General features: G+C 38.6%; 2 protein-coding genes across 4 annotated transcripts in view; one reads left to right on the top strand and one right to left on the bottom strand.

Annotated features, from left to right (window-relative positions):
- Nucleotides 1–8,636, bottom strand: part of STXBP4 (syntaxin binding protein 4) — a 182,471-nt gene extending 173,835 nt beyond the window's left edge. For all 3 annotated transcript variants that reach the window (XM_079903546.1, XM_079903548.1, XM_079903549.1), the window contains exon 1: nucleotides 8,579–8,636. The gene's annotated coding sequence lies outside the window, so the exon portion shown is untranslated. The remainder of the gene's footprint in view (nucleotides 1–8,578) is intronic.
- COX11 (cytochrome c oxidase copper chaperone COX11) lies at nucleotides 8,269–16,983 on the top strand. The gene is made up of 4 exons (XM_079903552.1): nucleotides 8,269–9,087; nucleotides 12,296–12,451; nucleotides 15,747–15,872; nucleotides 16,264–16,983. Exons 1-4 carry the CDS (start codon nucleotides 8,737–8,739, stop codon nucleotides 16,444–16,446), a joined length of 816 nt encoding a protein of 271 aa, XP_079759678.1. The 5' UTR covers nucleotides 8,269–8,736; the 3' UTR covers nucleotides 16,447–16,983.
- Nucleotides 16,984–17,003: the final 20 nt, after the last annotated feature.

Here is a 17,003-nt window from a genome sequence, read left to right as displayed (position 1 = left end):
AGGGGGAAAAGGTTAGGTCAGCAAAAACAGAGACAGTGGAACACTGGGGGAAAATATTTTGTTTTATAAGCTGACTCTATTCTGGAAAACTTAAATTAGAGCTTTACTTTGATACACAACTCTCTTATGACTGCATTAGAAGCTTTCATTCCATACAATTAAAAATCTCATCAGATAAAAATCTGCCTATCATGCACATGATGTCTGAATAACAGACTTAATAATTTATGTTCTCAGAGACACGACATTCAGTATTTTCTAAAACTAGTTCTTTTTACCAGACCAAAAATAGAGAATATAAAAGGGAAAGGGATAAAAACATCTGACAGAAATGATGGTAAGTGTTAACTTGATTAAACTATAATAATGCCATATGAAACATTATATTTTTAAAATTTAAATAATAGTTAATACATTCCAATGTGGTTATATATTATGGATGCATATCTCTGTCCTATCCAGCTCCACACCATTTCCACACTTAGGTACCTACTGTTTTAGTTTCTTGTGAATCCTTTTAGTTCTTTTATATACAAGTAAACAAATATAAATAAATATTCGATTCCTTTACATTTTTTTGATGCAGAAAGTAGCTACAATCAGGCACAAGGCACCCAGCTGTTCAGGTTGTACACTGTACAATCCTGAGGGTTTGTATGGGTCATACAGACTCTGATGTGAACAGGTACTCTGGAGTGTGTGGTAGCCCTGCATACTATATGCACTACTGTGCAACCTGTTTCTTTTTTTCTTTAACTTAATATATAACTTGGAATTCTTTTCATATTTTTACATAGCATACTAATTTATTTTCACAGCCGTATAGTATTCCATTTTATGGATGGACCATATTTATTTATTCCCTTATTGATAGATATTTAAATTGTTTCACTTTTTTTGCTATTGCTATAATGAAACCTTTATATATAGGTCACATTACACATGTACAAATCTATCTGTAAGATAAATTTACAAAAATCAGAGTTTATACACACTTGCTATTTTGACAGAAAATGCCAAACTGCTCTCCATCAGGGTTGTACTATTTTCAATCCATCAATAATAGTGCCTCCAACAATAATAGTGCCTGGTATTCCAAATCCTCACCAACATGGTATACTACATTACTTGGATTTTGACAGTCATATTGATGAAAATGGTATCTTAATGTAGTCTGAGTGAGGCTGAGCATTTTTTTTTATGCTTTCAGAACCTTTTATGTGAACTGTGTTTTCCTATCTTTTGCCAATTTTCCTATTCATTGTTAGCTTTTTACTGTCTATTTTCTAGTTCTTAAATCCTAGGGAGATTATTCCTCTGTCTGCACTAAGGATTGTAAGTATATCTTCCTCCTTTTGTTCTTAGATTTTTTTTTTTGGTTATGCAAAAGTTTGTGGCTAAATTTATCTTTTCTTTTATGATTTTTGGTTTAAGTCAAATGAAAGTCCTTGCCGACTCCACAAAGTTACAAAGAACTCTCATATTTTCTTACAGTTTCATTCTAAAATCTTTGATCCATTTGGAAACCACCTACAGTATAAGGTATAGATCCAACTCTTATTTTCTCCCCCAAGAAGATCACTCAGTTGTCTTAACCACATTTATTAAATGTGATTTGAGATGCAACCTTTATCATACACCAGATCTCATAAGTACTTGGGTCTACTACAGTACATTTTTATTCTGGCCCATTTGTTATTCTACGTATTTATGTACCAACACTATTTTATTTTAATCATAGACACTCTATAATATGTTTTCATATCTGGTAAGGACAATACCCCCCTCACTGCTCTTTTTCATCCAAGTTTCCTGGCTATTTTTGGTTATTTTTACACATTAACATCTAAATCTCCCTTGTTTTTTTTTTTAAAAAAAAGCTAATTGTTGGGAATCACGTTACATTTGCAAATTGATTGAGGAAGCTCTGGTATCTATCTTTTTGATTTTTCCTGTCACAGTACTTGGCATATCTTTCCTTTTGTTCAAGTCTTCTTTTGTGACCTTCTGCAGTGTTCTAAAGTGTCTTCATATGGGTCTTGCACATTTCTTATTTATTTAATTCCTAGGCATTTTGATATTTTTTCTATTAACTTAATGCCTTTTAAAACACCTATTATTTTGAAAGGATAAAAACTGTTTTGGGAAAACTTAGTAAAATCTTCTAGAAAACAATCTCTTTCACCCCAAATTCTATCACATGATTTAATGTCTTTATTTTTTAATGTTACTAGTAAACTAGTTGAAGGAAAAACAGGCCCAATTCATATATTACATTTTAGTTGAAAATTGTGTAACTGCAATATGTTCGTTTATATCCAAGTGCATCTTATTTAACACTTCAATACATATACACATACTCACAGCTTATAGACAATTAATTAATTAGAAGACTTACTGAGTTATCATTACAAAGATTAAAATAATAACTCTAGAATAGACTCATAACAGCTTTATAAGCAAGAACCTAATTCTCATCCTCCCTTGACAAAGTATTTTTATTTATTTATTTTTATTATTATTATTTTTTTTTGCGGTACGCGGGCCTCTCACTGTTGAGGCCTCTCCCGTTGCGGAGCACAGGCTCCAGACACGCAGGCTCAGCGGCCATGGCTCACGGGCCCAGCCGCTCCGCGGCATGTGGGATCTTCCCGGACCGGGGCACGAACCCGTGTCCCCTGCATCAGCAGGCGGACTCTCAACCACTGTGCCACCAGGGAAGCCCGACAAAGTATTTTTATATCTAATTCAAAGTTCTTAACAAGCTGTGTTGCCAAGGAACTCTAGTGTCTTTTAGTTGTTCCTCTAAAGTGAAATGGTAAACAGAAGAGACAAAGGACAGGTGTTGTAACAGGGGAGGAGAGATTTATTGGCTTAATACTAAACCCAAACAGTCTCTCCCCTCTCCCTCCTCTTCCACCTCCTCCATCATCATCATTATCATCATCATCATCATCATCATCATTCCCATCATCATCTTAAAAAGCACATGAGAAAGGTGCTTTGTCAGAAGCTATCGAGTCATACACATCTAAATGTCTTTGAAGACTTACCAGATTATTTCAATCAAGTGACTGGGGAACTTTAGTTCATTACTGAGTGTGACAGCTTATGCTTATGTCATTAGAAAGGGGGAAAAAAAAGAAAAAAAGGAGAACAAGGAGGCTTTTTCTTAGGAAACAGTGAAATTTTACATTAAGGTCATTTTAAGGGAGAAGGAGGGCTACCCAATAAGTTATCTGTCTGAATTCTGTGACTGACAAATTAGAAATGCCTCCTATTTATAAATTCACTGGAACTAATATTAAAAATGTCAATATCGCTTATTGTAAAGTTAGACCTATAGATTCAGTATTATACTTGAAGAAACAGACATATAAGAAAATGACAGTGTTTAGGAACTGTGACAACTTGTACACCTTATGACAGCAGAAATTCTTCAAGACAGCATTAGCTATTTATATAATCCTAGGGTTGTTTAAGAACATCGGCAAAAATCAGGTATGACTCCCTTCCCTGGGCTAGACTTTAACTGATCTTTTAAAATGGCATTAAAGTTTCAGGAAATCAAGATATAAAAAATCGGCCAAAGGGTTATTTTACTATCTTCTTGATTCTGTACCCAAAGGCAATATTGCCCCTGGTGGTACATTTTTTTCTTAGATTTTCAAGAATCTAAGCAGGTCAGGAATGCTACTCATTTGTCTTGGAGGTGGATGAATAGCATCTGCTTGTAACCCACAGCACAACCCAGTGGGAAACAACGGAAAACTGCTTCAAAGAAGGAGACCTGGGCTTCTTCGTCTTTTTTTTTTTCTGGGCGTCTTGAAAGATCTTCATCAGACCAACAGCTCACTGCTCTCACAAGTTTCCTTAGACTACCTGACTGCCTTCTGCTTGCCAATCACTGGCTCAGTACAATCATGTTCACGCACTGTGCTAAATACTTATGATATTATGCCAAAAAAGACAAGGCCTCTGCTTTTATGGCATCTACATGCTAGCGCTGGGAGAAAAATAACAAAAACGGAAACAACGTGAACTAGATTTTAGATACTGAAAGGTGATATGATATATGTGACTGGACAAAGGAGAGCTAATTTAGACTGGGTACTAGAGTTCCATGTAAGATCCAAATAATAGGTCAGCCAGGAGAAAAACTGAGGGAAAAAAACTGAGGTACCAAGTATTCCAGGCAGAGAACATCTCAAGGCAGCAAAAAATTTGGGATGTTTACAGAACAAAATAAGTGTGACTGGAGCATGACGAATGGGGAGAGAGAGGAGATGAAGTTAGAGAGAAGTAGGCAGGGTCTAGAGTACTTAGAGTCTTAGGCGTCATGTAAGAAATAAGAATTTTTGCTTGATCTTATTTCGTACAACCTGACTGTTCTCAGGAGATCTGAATTTGCCTTTTGCCTTATCTCTTTAACTTCTGCTTATTCTAGGTAGGCTGACTATACCCTAGCCTGAATTATGCCAGAATGTCAGTCAGTTCATTTGGGATATAATCAATTGGGGGAAGGGGGCAGTACAAAATGAAAATGCGAAGCCCTTTGTTAAAAAAAAATTATTAACAATTTCAAGAAAGTGACAGCAGAGGATTAAACCAAGTACAGGGTCCAACTAAGTGAGCAAGGCCTGTGTGACTGACTGCACAGGTCACATACCGATGAAGCTGGCCCTGATCTTGATAAATGTTACTTGAAAAAAATAAATGCCTTCTACTGATGAATAATTTGTGTTTTCATTTCACCTTATCTGTCAATCACATAAACTTATTCAAGATTTTTTAAATGGAGTAGCCTCTCAAACATGTGGTTTAAAGGAAGCTGCCAGGCTATATGGGAAAAGAATAAAAAAAGAGTGGATATATGTATATGCGTATGTATAACAGATTCTCTTTGCTGTACACCTGAAACTAACACAACATTGTAAATCAACTACACTCCAATAAAAATTAAATCTGCAAATATTTCCACATTTTTAAAGTGGATTCTACATGATGATAATTTAATATAAACAATTACTTTTTTGTTTTCATATCAAAAAAAAAAATAAAGGAAGCTGCACAGAAATAAAAAAACTAGGATATCAAGACTCACTGCAGCAACTTCATGCCATTATTGTGTACTAATTGGAAAACAGTGATTATCCAGTCTATTCTCAGGCAAACTACAATTCATTTGTTCTTACTATTTATTCAAATGTATTACTCTTCCTCTTTTAGGTAGAAGGAAAGCACTGCAATAAATACCTACCAAATAAACAGTTGTTAGTACTGTTGGAATAATTGTTAGGTACTTCAAATTGCCAAATGGATCTAAATGGCTTTATTAGGCAGCCAGCTAAGAAATACAGCTCAGTGGCTAACATATTAAGATTTACATTGCAATGTCCTTAACTTATGCATCAAAAATACTAAAAAAATGTAATTATAAACCAATTTTTTTTTATTTTTGGCCACACTGTGCGGCTTGCAAGATCTTAGTTCCAAGATCGGGGATAGAACCCATGCCACCTGCAGTGGAAGCACTGAGTCCTAACCACTGGACCACCAGGGAACTCCCAGAAACCAAATTTTAAAAACAATACGTCTTTATAATCCTTAAGTCAGAAAGCCTGAAAACCAATAATCAGATAAGAAAACATTGTGACTATCAGGTTTTTTTCCCATTTTTCCTTCTTTTTCCACCTGCACCCATTTCACTCACCTCCATCCCCCAAAATGGTTTGTATGAAAAATAACAACGTATTTTACCTACTATGTAAAATTGAACATGATCATAGCTAACTAGAAAGTGTTCACAAGGTTCAATTATTTACTGCTAAAAATGATATTACAAATAAAAGATGCTGAGTCTGAAACGTCAGTCCAGCCCCTGATGTTTTAAGTTTGTAATCAACATCTCTACTTGCAGGACAGGGTTGTACTAGCCTTGCCTGAGTTGCTCCCATTCCATTCATGGTAGAACCCATTACTTAGCATTAGTTACCATAATGATTTATGCAACATCACAAGCACACTCAGACTCACAAGAACTGCAGCCAACACTGCTCTATTGCTATCGAGATTACTGTACCTTGGAAAAGAGTAATTTCATTTGCAATTATACAACAAAATAAAAGTACAAAACAAAGACATTATTAGTGACATATTTATGCTGCTACCTCTTGCTACATGGAATGGTTGCCTGGAAAAAAAGAATAGTCAAAGGGAATGTTTTGTTGGTTTCAGTGACATTAATGTTTGCACAGGGTTTGAGTCTATGCTGTAAGGAATTTAAAATATGACAGGTCTTGTCCTGAAAGAGATGACAATCTGGTATAAGAACTAAGGTAGATACAGATGAAAAAAATTTTCAAACATTCTCATAACACAGGAATAAGTCTGTAGAATCAGAGAATCTTGAAATTTTCGTGTCAAAGTAGAAAAGTCATGAGGATACGGGGAGGGGGAAGGATAAGCTGGGACAAAGTGAGAGAGTGGTAGTGTATATATGGACATGTATACACTACCAAATGTAAAATAGATAGCTAGTGGGAAGCAGTCGCACAGCACAGGGAGATCAGCTCAGTGCTGGGTCCACCTAGAGGGGTGGGATAGGGAGGGTGCCAGGGAGACGCAAGAGGGAGGAGATATGGGGATATATGTATACGTATAACTGATTCACTTTGTTATAAAGCAGAAACTAACACACCAAAAAAAAAAAATGTAGAAAAGAAAGAAGATACTTTTTTTTTCCTTTTTCTTTTTTTTGGTTTCTAATTTTCTGGCCCTGTGACCACAGTTAATCAGTTACTCTCTCAAGGTGACCATCATCACTCACCTGCACTACAGCAACTGCCTCCTAACTGTTCTATTTTCTTTTTTGCTCCCTTCCCTTTTCCACACCATAACCAATATCTTTTAAAAAATGTGAATCAGATATCACTTGTATGCTTCGTATTATTTTTAGAATAAAATACAAACGCTTGGACATGGCTTATAAGGCTCTGTATTATCTGGCCCCAGTATACCTGCGCTGACCCATTTCCTACCACTTTTCTCCCTGCTCACAAGGCTAGGAAGAGATGGCCTCCTTTTTGTTCTTCAGTGGTAAGTAGCTCTTTCTTGCCTAGGGGTCTTGGCATGACTTGGAATTGTCATTGTGTAGTTTGCTCCTTATCATCACTCAGGGCTAGGCTCAAATGTCACATCCTCAGAAAGACCTTACTTTACCTCCCTTCCTCTTTTTTTTTTTTTTTTTTTTGCGGTACGCGGGCCTCTCACTGTTGTGGCTTCTCGCGTTGCGGAGCACAGGCTCCGGACGTGCAGGCTCAGCGGCCATGGCTCACGGGCCCAGCTGCTCTGCGGCATGTGGTATCCTCCCGGACCGGGCGCGAACCCGTGCCCCCTGCATCGGCAGGCGGACTCTCAACCACTGCGCCACCAGGGAAGCCCTACCTCCCTTCCTCTTGACTTTCAGTCACACTGTACTGTTATCTGAAATTCCATTATTTATGTGTCTGTTACTTGGTTTTCTCCTGAGTCCCTCAGTAGAAAGGACACACTCCATAATTGAACTGATCTTCTCTGCCTTTCTCTGTGCTGTAGGCCCGGTAGGTTGAACAATGTCTGGCCCACAAGAGAGCACAGTAAATAAAATGTTGAATGACAAAAGTCAGTCATTTAACTTCGCAGGACTTCAGCTTCGTCATCCATGAAGTGGGGATAATTATACCTGCTCTGGACATTAGCAATAAAAAAGTAATGTTTACTAAATGTTTACACTGTGAAAATTACTTACATGCATATTCTCATTTACTGTTATGATTCGTATTTTACAAGTAAGGCCGTTAAGTTTTAAAAAGACATAATAACCTAAGGACACACGGCCATAGTGAGGACCCGGGTATGAATGCAGACCTGCTGTAACCTCAGAATCTGAGCTCTTAACCTCTACTTTATAGTTCCTTGAAAGATTCTTTCTTCCATTACAGCAAAATTGCCTATGCCGTCCGCCCCACGCAGGTCCTAGTTTGTCCTGTAGCACAACTGAAGAAAGCTATTACATCCCCCATGCGTTTCTTTTCCAAGATGAACATCCCCATTTCCTTCAATCCTTCCTTAAATGATCCTCATATCCTGGTCACTATCATCTCAAAAAACCAGTCTGACAACGTCTCTCCCGCCCCAGAACTGGTTAATTTTCACTGGGCTAATGGTTAAAGGACTTCAGAGTAGCAGAAGCCGATTCCCAGGGGCTGGGAAAATGTATATGTTCAAGTGTTTGAGTGGGCTGTGGTTAAAACTGGAAGACTTCCTGGGAGAGGTGATCCTCGAGCCGGAGTTCAGGGCAGTAATAGCGGATCGACGGCCACAGTACCCCAGTCAAAGGACCGCGCGGGACAGCGGCCGCTGGGTTCCGCCGGGTCTAGACAAAGGCTGCTGGAGGTTAGGAAGATCGGGGACACAAACCCACGTGATGATGGCTAGCACGCGGAAGAACGCAAGTCGTTTTCCTAAAAGTAACTTAAATAGCGACTGGAGGGAAGCAAAGTGGGAGGAACAGTCAAGAAGCAAAACGCGAACTTACCCGGCAACCCGGCCTCCGTAGCCCCACTACAGACGCCGCCACCTGAGGAGCCCCGTAGCCAAGGCAGCGGCTGGCTCAACCCAGAGATCGCGAGACAGAGCAGGCCTCGCGAGATCTGGCCTCTGGCCTCTGACAGGCGGGCGTTCTTTCCGGGTGCCATGGGAGGGCTCTGGGTTACGCGATGGGCTCGCGTGCCTTTCTGTGGGTGGCCCTGGAACCACCCTGGAAACCCGACCAGGGCTGCGGAGAGGGTAGAGTCTTGTCTCAGGTCGGGGAGAAGCGGGACACGGGGTGCTGAGAGGGAGCTGAGACGGCTCGGGACATGGAGGCGCCCGAGCTTGGCTGTGCAGCCGCCGCGGCGGCCGAAGAGCACTAACCCCTTCACGCGCGCACAGGAGGAGGATTGGCGGCGGCGGAACAAGACCGTCCTCACGTATGTGGCCGCGGCGGCCGTGGGCATGCTGGGGGCGTCCTACGCAGCCGTGCCCCTTTACCGGCTCTACTGCCAGGTAGGGCTTGCGCTGCCCGTTGGGCGGCCCGTCTGGAGGGGCGGGGGTGCGGGCAGTTCCCTAGACAGCGATGCTCCACGGTGCCGTGTTGGAGGGATGTCCGAGATTATCTACCAAAGAAAATCGCTTTCTAAGGAAACAGGCCTTAGAAAGTGACTTACTTGCCCAGGGTCACTAAGAAGGTGACAAGGCTACCGGTAGAACCCGAGTTCTTATAGTGACCGTGCCTATACTCCTCTGCCTAGTGAAATTCCCCGATCTCAGCTACACCACCGTCAAGGTCTGCAACCTGTATTACGGTATCCAGCGATCTGCCTTACTCTCCTGCTGTTCACACACGGGCCCGCTTTTAAAATGTAATTTATGTTCATACATTAATTCTGTGAACCACAGAAACCATGGTTTCTGTGCAAAGGTTAACCCTGGAAATGGGAGTGTGCTTGCTACTTGTAGTTAAACTGGGAGTAGCTTTTTATGTATACAAACTAGCATGAATTAGGACTTCGAGGCTTTTCCCCCTTGTTAATATGTAACTGTAATGTCCTTACACAGGGCTCCTTTTTAGATAAGAAACTCTAGTGCAATGGTTCTCAAAGTGCAGACCCCAGGACTAGCAGCAGCATCATTACCTGGGAGGGGAACTTGAGCGCAGATTGTTGAGTCCGACTGCAGAACTGTTGAATCAGAAACTCTGGGGGCAGGGCCCAGCAGTCTGTATTTAATAAGTTCCCTAGCAGATTTTGATGCAGGCTAACGGTTGAGAACCGCGGGCAAAGGCAGAGTTCACCTATTTCATATATATTCTGCTAAGTTCTTAGGCAGTAGTTTGCTGCTTTATCTGGGCATTAGGATCACCCATGGGGCTTCTTAAACAAACATGTCAGGGCTCCTGTACCCCAGAGATCCTGATTAGGAGACGTGGGTAGGGGTCAGGAATTTATGTTTTAAAAACATAAATGAGAGCTATACATTGGGTTCGTTCAGTGCGTGAGTGATAGTGGTTCCCAAACTTTGTTGTACATCGGAATCACCTGGAGAGCTTTTCAAAATCCTGACACCCAGGTCACATCCCTAACCAATTAAATCAGAAGGTCTTGGAGTGGGAGTCAGGAAGTAGTAATTTTTTAAAGATTCCAATGCTCAGGAGAGTTGGGGAATCACTGGTTAGTTGCTCTTTCCTGCCACTATTGTTAATGCCTGGCTTACTTCTCCTGTCCTTATGAAGATTAACTTTTGCCTTTATTTTCGATAATGGTTGAAACAGCAGAAATCTGAAGGACTTTTCAGTCTCTCAATATCAGCATCTATGTAGGAAAGTGCAGTAGCTTGATTTCTGGAGGATGAGTGTAGAATGTGAATTAATTTTCATCAGAGGCCAGCCTGGACCAAGCATGAATCCCAGAACTACCAGTTGATTAAGTCGTAAGCAGACCTGAATCTAAAACAGCAAGTGTAGATCACCCCAAACCACCGGTGAGTAGGCAGGGGAAGGTGGGTGGTTGATTTTATTCTTCAGAAAATATTTAACAATGTCTGAAGACATTTTAGGTTGTCACAACCTGGGAAGTGAGGGGGGAGGGTGCTACTGGTATCTAGTGGGTAGAGGCTAAGGGATGCTGCTAAACATCCAACACTGCAGAGGGCAGATCAATTCCCCCACCCCCACCAAAAAAACGGAAAAAAAACCCAAAGAATTATCCTCTCCAAAATGTCATTAGTTCCAAGATTGAGAAACCCTGCTCCAAACTGAAGTGAATGACAATATTTCATGCACCTGGGTGAAAGTGCAGGGCAGGAAAGTAAAAACAATTGTAATTTGTAATCCTAAACTTAAATCATAGTTGGATGTTCAGTAGTGACGTTTCCAAAAGAGCACCTCTTTTATTTTTGGAACCATGGAACTTTAGAGCCAAAAAATTAGGGATCATATAAACCACTTCATAAACTGAGCTCATTTTATGAGTATGGAAAGTGTAGCCCAAAGAAAGTAAGATTTAGTGAGTTTTTAGAGCTAGTGACAGAACTAAACTGGAGCGCAGGACATTTTCTTTTCAGTGCCTTTTTCTATTGTTTAATTTCTCAAAGCATCACATTTACTAATTTGAAGAATCTGTATTCAAAGACAGCCTGTCAGAAAGAAAATATTCAGGAATCTTTATTTAAGTGACTCAGGTTCTTCAGGAAAACATCTTAAAACTTAGCCCTCTTGAAGAGAAGTATATACTTGTTTATTAAGCAAGAGTAAATAAAGGCTTGCCCTCTGATGTATCTTGTAGGGTTATAATGTAACTTTATATTGCATGGCAGCTGAGTGAAGCTGCTTGACTTGTGTAACAAGCTAAGATGGTAATACTATATTTTGCTGGGAGTCTTCCCTAGCCTCAAATTTGGTATTTTTTCCCTAGTATAGTAACAGGTTAATTATCCGGAGACCAGAATTCTGGCAACCTCAAGCATCAAAAGAATAATTTTTTTTAAGCTTCTCTGATAAGGAAATAATTAATGGCAATGAAGATAGACAAGAAGTATCACAGATTATCTTGATGCCTTATGACTAGTTGATTCAGTGGCCAAAGAGATCAGGTTCTCTGATTAACTGGTAATATATATATATAAAAGCTGTACTATACAAAAAAATACAGAAAAATATTTACCAACATGGAAAAATACTTATGATGCTTGAGGAAAGCAGACTATAGAAGTGAAGCTACAAACTAATCTGTGTTCTAAAAGTTATGATATGAAAAAGGACCAGACAGGGATGTGGAAAAATGGAATTATTTAAATAGTTTATTGAAATGACAGCGTTGTGGGTAAATTTTATTTCTAATAATAATAGTTGATATGAAATATTAACAATAAGGGGATATATGTTTAATGAAAAGTTCAGCTAAAAATTCTGAGCTCTATTATCAGTGGAGAGTCCGCTCTCTTTCAAATGATTCATTTTTGACCATGCCATATAACCAAGTGATTACTGAATAATACGACTTTAACCAGTATAGGCCCTTGACACCCAAAAAGTGGTCAAACCATTGGCACATTCATAGGAAACGGCCAGTGATAGTATATAAACCTTGCTGCTACTGGATTATTAAAGTTAAATAGTTTTTAAAATTTTGTTTCATCCAATAAATAGGTCATCAGCACCTAAAACTACTGTATTGTTGTTTAGCATATTATATTGTACCTTGTTGTCTTTTCCTAGACTACTGGACTTGGAGGATCGGCAGTAGCAGGTCATGCATCAGAACAGATTGAAAACATGGTACCTGTTAAGGATCGCATCATTAAAGTCACCTTTAATGCAGATGTGCATGCAAGTCTCCAGTGGAACTTTAGACCTCAGCAAACAGAAATATATGTAAGTGATTAAAGCAGTTTTTAAAAGATTGCTTTTTTCAAGGTAAAAATCCTTTCTTTCATCGCTTACTGGTTCATAATTTAGGAAACATTCATCTAAACTTAATTTCAAAATACTGACAGATTCTATTACTGTAATCCTTTTATTCCTGCAGACTACTTTTTGACAGTGCCCTATATTCTGACCTAATGTAACAGGATATACTTTTAAGTTACATGGCATTATAATAAAAGTCAGTTTGGAACTATGGAAAATGTCATGTTTTTATTAGAATCATATTAAGAAATCACTAAGAAGTTTTCTGGTCACTAATCTTGACAGTAGGAGCAGCTGTCATCCTTTATAGTTGACTTTACCTCAGGTATAGATGATACAAGAAAAATGTTGAAAATCATTGGTTACAATGGAAAGTAGTTTACTGATTTACATCAGAAGTATCCCTGTCCCTTAAAAAAAAAATTTGAGGATCTTTGAAGTAATCATGCTAAATAGTCATGTTCTAGTTCAGAAAGATTATACACCTTAAAAGTTTCCTAAAATTGTGATTAGAGGATTTAACTGAAATTATCTCATGAACTGAATAGCCAGAAAAGCTTAATTGTAACTCTTATTGGAAAACCCTATTAATATTAGTGCTTCCCCAGGTTAGTAAGCTTCATTGAATCTCTTCAGTGATTTGAGGGTGTTATAGGTTATGGTTCTGTTTTTTTTTTTTTTAATTAATTAATTTATTTTTGGCTGCGTTGGGTCTTTGTTGCTGCATGCGGGCTTTCTCTAATTGTGGCGAGCGGGGGCTACTCTTCATTGCAGTGCACGGGCTTCTCGTTGTGGTGGCTTCTCTCGTTGCGGAGCATGGGCTCTGGGCGCGCAGGCTTCAGTAGTTGTGGCACGCTGGCTTAGTTGCTCCGCAGCATGTGGGATCTTCCCGAACCAGAGCTTGAACCCATGTCCCCTGCATTGGCAGGCGGATTCTTAACCACTGCGCTACCAGGGAAGCCCTAGATTATGGTTCTGAATATTAGTTGCAATCACACAGTAGTATACAGTGGTGTTAGTTGCTAAATTGGTACATGCGACAGAGCATCCTTTGGACGTTGATTTCTTTTTTTTTTTTTTTATTTATGTCTCATTTTACGTTGACTTCTTTAAAGCCTTGCAATTTATTTTATCCGTTTTCTCTCTCAAGAAAAAAAAAACTATTAGTGCTTTTTGGTTAAATAAAAGTTCTATTCAGTTAGTTTTACTCTGGTTTACATTTAATTTACTCTGGTTGTAAACTAAGTTTAAGGTTGGTAACCTTTTATAAAAAGAATCTTTAGTCAATTATATAATATTCAGGGATAAGTGTTAAGTTAGGCTTGGCTTGTTCTTGGACACATTTTATTTTCTTACATCTTTATTGAAGTATAATTGCTTTACAATGTTGTGTTAGTTTCTGCTGTACAACAAAGTGAATCAGCTATATGTATATATATATATATCCCCTCCGTTTTGAGCCTCCCTATCCCACCCCTCTAGGTCATGACAAAGCATGGAGCTGATCTCCCTGTGCTATGCAGCAGCTTCCCACTAGCTGTCTATTTTATATTTGGTAGTGTATATATGTCAGTGCTACTCTCTCATTTCGTCCCAGCTTACCCTTCCCCCTCCCCGTGTCCCTAAGTCCATTCTCTATGTCTGTGTCTTTATTCCTGTCCTGCCCCTAGGTTCTTCAGAACCTTTTTTTTTTTTTTTTACATTCTATATATGTTAGCATACGGTATTTGGTTTTCTCTTTCTGACTTACTTCACTCTGTATGACAGACTCTAGGTCCATACACCTACCTACAAATAACTCAATTTTGTTTCTTTTTATGGAGCAATATTCCATTGTATATATGTGCCACATCTTCTTTATCCATTCATCTGTCGATGAACACTTAGGTTGCTTCCATGTCCTGGCTATTGTAAATAGTGTTGCAATGAACATTGTGGCTCATGACTTTTTTTTTTGCGGTACGCGGGCCTCTCACTGCTGTGGCCTCTCCCGTTGCGGAGCACAGGCTCCAGACACACAGGCTCAGCGGCCATGGCTCATGGGCCCAGCTGCTCCGCGGCATGTGGGATCCTCCCGGACCGGGGTACGAACCTGTGTCCCCTGCATCGGCAGGCAGACTCTCAACCACTGCGCCACCAGGGAAGCCCCACGACTCTTTTTGAATTATGGTTTTCTCAGGGTATATGCCCAGTAGTGGGATTGCTGGGTCATATGGTAGTTCTATTTTTAGTTTTTTAAGGAACCTCCATACTGTTCTCCATAGTGGCTATATCAATTTACATTCCTACCAGCAGTGCAGGAGGGTTCCCTTTTCTCCACACCCTCTCCAGCATTTATTGTTTCTAGATTTTTTGATGATGGCCATTCTGACAGGTGTGAGATGATATCTCATTGTGGTTTTGATTTGCATTTCTCTAATGATTAGTGATGTTGAGCATTCTTTCATGTGTTTGTTGGCAATCTGTATGTCTTCTTTGGAGAAATGTCTATTTAGGTCTTCTGCCCATTTTTGGATTGGGTTGTTTGTTTTTTTGATATTGAGCTGCATGAGCTGCTTGTGTATTTTGGAGCTTAATCCTTTGTCAGTTGCTTCATTTGCAAATATTTTCTCCCATTCTGAGGGTTGTCTTTTCATCTTGTTTATGTTTTCCTTTGCTGTGCAAAAGCTTTTAAGTTTCATTAGGTCCCATTTGTTTATTTTTGTTTTTATTTCCATTTCTCTAGGAGGTGGATCAAAAAGGATCTTGCTGTGATTTATACATCATAGAGTGTTCTGCCTATGTTTTCCTCTAAGAGTTTTATAGTGTCTGGCCTTACATTTAGGTCTTTAATCCATTTTAAGTTATTTTTGTGTATGGTGTTAGGTAGTGTTCTAATTTCATTGTTTTACATGTAGCTGTCCTGTTTTCCCAGCACCACTTATTGAATAGGCTGTCTTTTCTCCATTGTATTTTCTTGCCTTCTTTGTTGGATACATTTTAAATAACTTCATCTGCAGATTATTGCTTGAAGACTTCAGACATACAAGAGGACAATCCGTATCTAAGTATGCGTAAGAGAACATTGGTTCTCCACTGACATATGCAAGTAACATTTGAAAATCAAATGTTCTTGGGTAGTATTCACAATTTATTTTGCTGACCCTTAACATTAGTTTAAATGAGGTATTATGGTCTGAAATAATAATAATGACTAATTTAGGAGGGAAAGAAGGAGCCATGTGAGATTTAAGGATAATGTATATTTTCCTTAAAACAGGTAGTGCCAGGGGAGACTGCACTGGCGTTTTATAAAGCTAAGAATCCTACTGACAAACCAGTAATTGGAATTTCTACATACAATGTGGTACCATTTGAAGCTGGACAGTATTTCAATAAAATACAGGTATAACTAAATGCAGACATTACAGAATGTGATAAAGGTACATGAAATTGTTTGATACTAAATATATTTTTGTCTGTTTAGTAGGTACTAATTTTTTAAAGTTCATTTCTTCTAAACTTCAAACTTTATTTTTCATTGCTTATAATAGCTATGCAGAGGTTGAGAGTCAAACCATATAGATATCTGCTTTTTTAAGATTAGAAGAATTTGCTGATTCTCAATCCTTAAAGCAAAACTCAATCTGAGATAAAAGATGCTGTTATTCTATTACAGAATTTAAAGATTATAATTAACAGTAATGCTTATTAAAGCCAATAAATGAAGCATTAGTTTCTATTATAGGTAATAGAATAGAAATATTAATTAATGAATACCTTTCTGTAACTTCTAGTGCTTCTGTTTTGAAGAACAAAGGCTTAATCCACAAGAGGAAGTAGATATGCCGGTATTTTTCTACATTGATCCTGAATTTGCTGAAGATCCAAGAATGGTGAATGTTGATCTCATCACTCTTTCTTATACTTTTTTTGAAGCAAAGGAGGGGCATAAGTTGCCGGTTCCAGGCTATAATTGAAGTCAGAACTAAGTCCTGCTTCAAATTTGTGATTTTTGAAAAATCATGTATCTTCTCAGAGGAGAAATATTTATAATAATGTGAAGCCTTCTATTTTACATTTTATATACTTATGGTTCTTTTTTCCCAACTAAGTTACCCTACTTAGAATGTGTAACTGTTCAAAACCATACTTAGAGTTTAAGTAGTATTAGAAGAAACTGCTTTGTTTCTTAAATATGTTGGCATGGACTTGATGGTTCAGCTTAATTCACTGGTCCCCTTTCAAATTATGAGCACTTCATACTTGTAGCAATGAATTTTTATTATTATTTCTAGAATAGTTGGTTACTACTTTCATTATGAACAGTCACTATTTTAAAAGCTCAAAATGGAAGAGGAATCACTAAGCCCTAACAGCTTGCCTAAAGATTACATTCTGATTTCAAATTTGACTGTATTTTTCCTTTAAGATCTAGGGCTATTTTACATTCAGAGTACTAAACAAGTACTTTGAAATTTCAGTACCATGAAATTTAAATAAAATGCATAAGTATATCCAGTAGGTTTCTAGCATT

The sequence above is a fragment of the Stenella coeruleoalba genome (assembly GCF_951394435.1).
Source record: "Stenella coeruleoalba genome assembly, chromosome: 19".
NCBI classification, from domain to species: Eukaryota; Metazoa; Chordata; class Mammalia; order Artiodactyla; family Delphinidae; genus Stenella; species Stenella coeruleoalba.
The sequence above is the reverse complement of the archived record's forward strand: the minus strand, read 5'-3'. Positions and strand labels throughout refer to the sequence as shown.